Source organism: Oncorhynchus gorbuscha, linkage group LG14, assembly GCF_021184085.1.
Source record: "Oncorhynchus gorbuscha isolate QuinsamMale2020 ecotype Even-year linkage group LG14, OgorEven_v1.0, whole genome shotgun sequence".
In the NCBI taxonomy this organism is placed as follows: domain Eukaryota; kingdom Metazoa; phylum Chordata; class Actinopteri; order Salmoniformes; family Salmonidae; genus Oncorhynchus; species Oncorhynchus gorbuscha.
In genome coordinates, this window is record NC_060186.1 from 10011215 (window position 1) to 10018002 (window position 6788).

At 39.8% G+C, this 6788-nt stretch overlaps 1 gene segment (V, D, J or C); it reads right to left on the reverse strand.

Moving 5' to 3' along the window:
• Positions 1-2831: 2831 nt before the first annotated feature.
• LOC123994398 lies at positions 2832-5078 on the reverse strand. The segment is given in 2 exon segments: positions 2832-3410; positions 4690-5078. Coding segments are annotated over 2 exon segments (387 nt in total).
• Between the last annotated feature and the right edge of the window lie 1710 nt (positions 5079-6788).

A 6788-nucleotide genomic window follows, 5' to 3' on the forward strand; every position in this document is an offset into this window, starting at 1 on the left:
GGACAGTCCAGCGTGCATCAGCTATGTAGCCAAGTGATCAGAGTCCAGGGGCAGGGGGGCTGGCGAGTGTTATCCAGGTTAAGAAAACTAACAATGACTAAGTAGCTTGTAGCTAGCTAGCTGGTAGCTAAATAGCTTGTAGCTAGCTAGCTGGTAGCTAAATAGCTTGTAGCTAGCTGGTTAGCTTCTGGAGGTTCTTGGGTGTGTTCTGGGCTAAACAAGCTAAACAAGCTAGCAGTTAGCATGCCGAGTTAGCAAGCAAGGAGATAGCGAGGGCTAGAGAGTTAGCCTTTGGAGGACGTTGCGATGGGGTGAGTCTGTTTATTCCTCTTCATGCGGTGACATCGATAGACCGGTCGTAGTCAAGGTATTGTAGCTCAGGAGTATGCTAGGAGCTCTGGCCGGGCTAGCTTCAAGGTACATGGGTGGAAACGCTAGCCAGGAGTAATCAACCAGGGTTGCTGTTTAGCTCGATAGCTAGTTGTGAAGATCCAGCTGAAGAATGTTCCGTTTGTGGTGGGAATCTGGGGGTAAAAAATAAAAAATAAATAGGTCCGTTATACTCTGGTTAGCGTCGCGTTGTTCGAACTGGCGAGAGCTTTCCGAGCTAAAGGTTAGCTGAAGACCGCTAGCATAGCTGGCTAGCTTCAGTTGAAGGGTTCCGGTTTCGGTTTCGAAGTAAATATAACTACTTTAGGAAAAGTAGTTACATTGGCGGGTTGCAGAAGAGTATTTGGAAGCTTAGGTTTAGCAAAATGTTTTTAAAGATATGCGAAGAAAAAAATATCTAAAATATCTAAAACGAAAAAGAGACGATATTTACAGAGAGACGATACGACAGGACGAGTTACTGCTACGCCATCTTGGAAAAAAGTAAATTATTGTATGTTTTTAAACACAATTCCTGTCCATATGCAAAGCAATATCTACAGAAGTTAAACAAAAGGTGTTATGACCTCAACATTACTTCATAGTTACAATCACTTCAGCCCCCCAAAACAAGTCCTCATATGGACCTCAACCAAATGTCTGATTTAAATGGATGAGATCTTCTAACATTATATTAACTATTTTAATGAGCAGGTTACTGACTATTACATCTGTTAATGAGAAATCATGCTTGGCTCAAACATCAGACACATGTACTCTACAGATGGGAGGAGCTATGGGACGGACAGGCTCATCATAATGGCTGAAATGGAATATATGTTGTGTTGATTTGATTCCATTCCAGCCATTACAATTATGCCATGTTCCTATTGCTCCTCCCACCAGCCTCCTCTGCACTACATACACTATCTACATGAAGTATAATACCCATTTTATCTGTAATTAATTCCATGGTGCCATATCATTTATGTCCCTCTCCCTGATTTCACCATAGAGGTTAAAACCAATCCACTCCCTCACATCTGACCTAGTACAGGGTATTTCAGGTGGTGAAACTTCTAGACTGGTAGCTGTGGGAGTGAAACTGAGATTTACATAGACAAGGCTGAGTGGTTCTGCTTGTCCCAGAATAGAGCAGTACTGTCACCAGATGTTCACTCTGTTCCCAGGGGGTTGGAGGTGGAGAAGACTATAATATTAAGTGGACAAATATATTGCATTTAAGCAAAATACATGAATGATCATATTGGTGAGAGCCAGACATATCGATCCTACTACAATGTTAATCTGTTAACATTGTAGTATCTAGACCTCTCCTGTTAATCTGTTAACATTGTAGTATCTAGACCTCTGCTATTAATCTGTTAACATTGTAGTATCCAGACCTCTCCTGTTAATCTGTTAACATTGTAGTATCCAGACCTCTCCTGTTAATCTGTTAACATTGTAGTATCTAGACCTTTCCTGTTAATCTGTTAACATTGTAGTATCTAGACCTCTCCTGTTAACATTGTAATCTCTAGACCTCTCCTGTTAATCTGTTAACATTGTAGTATCTAGACCTCTCCTGTTAATCTGTTAACATTGTAGTATCTAGACCTCTGCTGTTAATCTGTTAACATTGTAGTATCTAGACCTTTCCTGTTAATCTGTTAACATTGTAGTATCTAGACCTCTCCTGTTAACATTGTAGTCTCTAGACCTCTCCTGTTAATCTGTTAACATTGTAGTATCTAGACCTCTCCTGTTAATCTGTTAACATTGTAGTATCTAGACCTCTGCTGTTAATCTGTTAACATTGTAGTATCCAGACCTCTCCTGTTAATCTGTTAACATTGTAGTATCTAGACCTCTCCTGTTAACATTGTAGTCTCTAGACCTCTCCTGTTAATCTGTTAACATTGTAGTAACTAGAACTCTCCAGTTAATCGGTTAACATTGTAGTATCTAAACCTCAGCTGTTAATCTGTTAACATTGTAGTATCCAGACCTCTCCTGTTAATCTGTTAACATTGTAGTATCTAGACCTCTCCTGTTAACATTGTAGTATCTAGACCTCTGCTGTTAATCTGTTAACATTGTAGTATCCAGACCTTTCCTGTTAATCTGTTAACATTGTAGTATCTAGACCTCTCCTGTTAACATTGTAGTCTCTAGACCTCTCCTGTTAATCTGTTAACATTGTAGTAACTAGACCTCTCCTGTTAATCTGTTAACATTGTCGTATCTAGACCTCTCCTGTGAGAATAGTAGTATATTGTGTTAGTATGAACAACTGGTTGATGACAATTTGCTTAGAACATAAATAACTAAACAATGAGGTTTAGATCTGATAGTTTCAAAGAAACTGTGAATCCGGCTTGATTAATATGTTGCTGTATCATTCAACAACATTTAAGATTAAAGTCTATTTGGGTTAATTTAAAGAGACAATGAAAATATTTGTTCCAAAGGGAAATCTTTATTTTCATGTATTCATCAAAGCAAACATTCCTATAGCATCTAATTGTAATAAAACAGAACACATCAAATCTAACAATGATACAACCTCAGTCTACAGAGAGGACTGACACATGAACTCAAGCAAAGCCCCCTGTTAGTCTACATGTCAGTGATCAATAAGACAGAGAACATCTGATCTCAGAACAGAGTCAAAGCAGAGGAACCAGCAGCCTCTCTCCACAGGGGTGTGACTGAGGGGTCCTACCCCGAACAGTCAGCCTTCCTCAGGGTCTTGGTGACTGGAGTCTGGGATTTCTGCTGGGCTTCACAAGTCACCTCTCCTGCCTTGGTCCACTCCTGGGCAGTGAGAGTCAGGGTGCTGCTCCAGCTGTACAGACCATCCTTCTCCAGGACCCCGGGACTGATCTCCTGGTTCTTGTTGGTCCCGTCCACTTTCCAGCTCATGGTCCAGTCTGAGGGGAAGCCCTTGTTGGCCAGACATGTCAGGGTGGCTGTTGTTGTACTGGACAGCTCCTCACTAGAGGGGGGCAGGACGGTGAGGGTGGGGGCACTGTTACCTGGAACAAACAGAACACATCAACTGCAACTACTATGTCTAAAAGATTTATAAAAGCAATAGACATACAAATACATTGATTTGGAAATGCCTTTTAAATATAATGTAGTTAGATTGGTAAAGGTTTGAAGAAAACACTAAACATAATATGATAGATATACAATGCAGATTTATGAACAATATAAGTCAAGTGTAAGTGGTTAACTTTAGCGTTACTATTATGTCAGATATTTTAGGATTGTTTCTGATCAGAATACTCAGAACATCTACAGTATATTAAGATAATCCAGAGGTTGTATACAAACATAAGACTCTTTTACAATGCAACAATAACCGCAATATCCAACACTTTACGAGTTATAAAGTCTGCTCTCAAACAAATCAGACATACAAAAAAACCTACTATTTAACATTTTGATTGAATAAAATATTATTTGAAAGAAGGCTCAGTGTAAAGCAATAGAAAAATGCAATGTATTTACAATAAAGATTTATAAAATCGTAATATGTTTAAGCAAGTAAAAAAAAAATTAATCAGAAAGAAATATGAAGAGAGCTTGTTACTTACTTCCAACATCAAGTCTGGTTCCGCTACCAAAAGTGTACCACAGTGATACAATCTCTATTACTGCTGGTACAAAAACCTTCTGACTATTGGGGAAGCTGAATTTCTTTACTGTGGTTCAAATATCTAACTCTAATATGGTATGAATAATTGCCAAATATTGTTTTATCTTCTACATTTGAAAGGAAGTGTTTATTGTTTATTTTTTTTCAACCTACTGTTTATTTTATAGTTTCGACTCGGTGCCGTGTGTTTATTCATACAACTAGTCTAAGATGTAGGCTAATCTCTAACATCTTTCAAAAATGCAAGTCAAATTTGATTAGATGTAATAACATTTATATTCTATTTGACCATAGTCTGTGAAGGCCTTGTACTGCTGGCCTTGTGTATTTTTTGTATTTAAATCCTCAATATTGAGGTTAAATGTTTAGAGAAATTGAAACATGACATAAAAATGTGAATAAAACAGTTAATTTGGTGTTTACTTACTTCCAACATCAAGTCTGGTGCCACTACCAAAAGTCCACCACAGTGATACAATCACTATTACTGCTGGTACAAAAACCTCTCTGTGTTGTGATGCTGCAGCTGTTACAGTGAAGATCACTCATACATAATCATAATCAACACAAATACACTTTAACATCTTCCAGGTAGAACAAACACTTCATAATTACATTTCTAGGGGGTAGAAATATGAATTGTATCTTACATCCAGATATTAGTATTTTTTCCTTCCTCTGTGTATCAGGTTCTCCTAGTCTGTAGATGCAGTCCAGCATTAGATCAGTGTTGCTAGTATTCCTCCATATTGTCCATATGAAAGACAACAGCAGCAGCAGTAGTGATAGTGATCCATGCTGTATATTCCTTTATTAAACATGTTGATCTCAGATTTAACAGTGGAGGTAAAGTCACAGAGGACAGACAACACTACCAGAGGAATCCTACCAGCTTTAGTTTAGAGAAGTGTTCACTAACTGATTAGAGGAACTTATATGAGAGACCGAGCATGAGTGAACAGACCGTTCATTATATCTGATGTGGCAGGGTCTACAGACAATCACAATCACGGATTACAAAAAGATAACCAGCCGTGTTGCGAATATCGACGTAATGATTTAACCTGTTTGAGCAGCTGCTGAAAAATGAGCTCCTGTATATATTGAGATTTAAATGTTTTTTTAGAGTGAAGTACATCAAAAAAATCAAGAGAAAACTGCAAGACTCAATAGAAGACAAAACAAGGAACAAACCAAAAAGACAGGCTTTTGAAAAATTAACTATTTTTCATAAAATTGTACAGTTATCTTAGCTAGCTGAATTGCTAGCAGAATTGTTTACTTGTTGCTAAGCAGTTGCTAGGGACTCTCCTGGAAGAAGCTAGCTAGCTTACAAAGAATAACAACAAAAAATATCTAGTTAACAGAAGAAAGGAAGACAAAATAAGGACAAAAGAAGGACAGAAGAAAAAGGAAAAGAAAGAGGACAACATAGTGAAACAGTCAGCACTTCTATTGCAACTTGTATTTCGTCGTCCTAACGTAGTCTACACTGCTATCTGCCCAGCAGCTAGCCAGCTAGCATACGTCCACCGTCTACCGAATAGCAGCACTGTAGAAACTATTACACTCAACTGAACGACTTGATTAGTGTAGTGTTAGCTAGCTACATAGTTGTCTTTGCTGTCTTCGTATCCAAGATAATTGTGTAGTTTAGAGCGTGTAGTCTTAGAGTGATTATCTTAATTTACTGAGGTTAGCTAGCCAGCTATTTGTCGTCCTTAACGTAGGAGACACTGCTAGCTAGCCAACAGCTAGCCAACGTCTACTGAATAGAACTTCCGCACTCAACAACCCGGTCGCATTCCGCTTCGCTCCACAGGTAGTATCACATTTTTCATTTCATTTCATTACAGCACAACGGTTTGATTTGTTTGATCGTAGCTAGCTACATAGCTAGCTACATAGCCGTCTGTGTATCAAAGATAATTGTTGTCGTTCTTTTAACGCAACGTAACGTAATCAACACTGCTAGCTAGCCAGCTAGCCCCCGAATAGCAGCACTGTAGAAACTATTACACTCAACGGAACAACTTGATTAGTGTAGTGTCAACAACGCAGCCACTGCCGGCTAGCCTACAAAGTCAACAACGCAGCCACTGCCAGCTAGCCTACTTCAGCAGTACTGTATCATTTTAATCATTTTAGTCAATAAGATTCTTGCTACGTAAGCTTAACTTTCTGAACATTTGAGACGTGTAGTCCACTTGTCATTCCAATCTCCTTGCATTAGCGTAGCCTCTTCTGTAGCCTGTCAACTATGTGTCTGTCTATCCCTGTTCTCTCCTCTCTGCACAGACCATACAAACGCTCCACACCGCGTGGCCGCTGCCACCCTAATCTGGTGATCCCAGCGCGCACGACCCACGTGGAGTTCCAGGTCTCCGGTAGCCTCTGGAACTGCCGATCTGCAGCCAACAAGGCAGAGTTCATCTCAGCCTATGCCTCCCTCCAGTCCCTCGACTTCTTGGCACTGACAGAAACATGGATCACCACAGATAACACTGCTACTCCTACTGCTCTCTCTTCGTCCGCCCACGTGTTCTCGCACACCCCGAGAGCTTCTGGTCAGCGGGGTGGTGGCATCGGGATCCTTATCTCTCCCAAGTGGTCATTCTCTCTTTCTCCCCTTACCCATCTGTCTATCGCCTCCTTTGAATTTCATGCTGTCACAGTTACCAGCCCTTTCAAGCTTAACATCCTTATCATTTATCGCCCTCCAGGTCCCCTCGGAGAGTTCATCAATGAG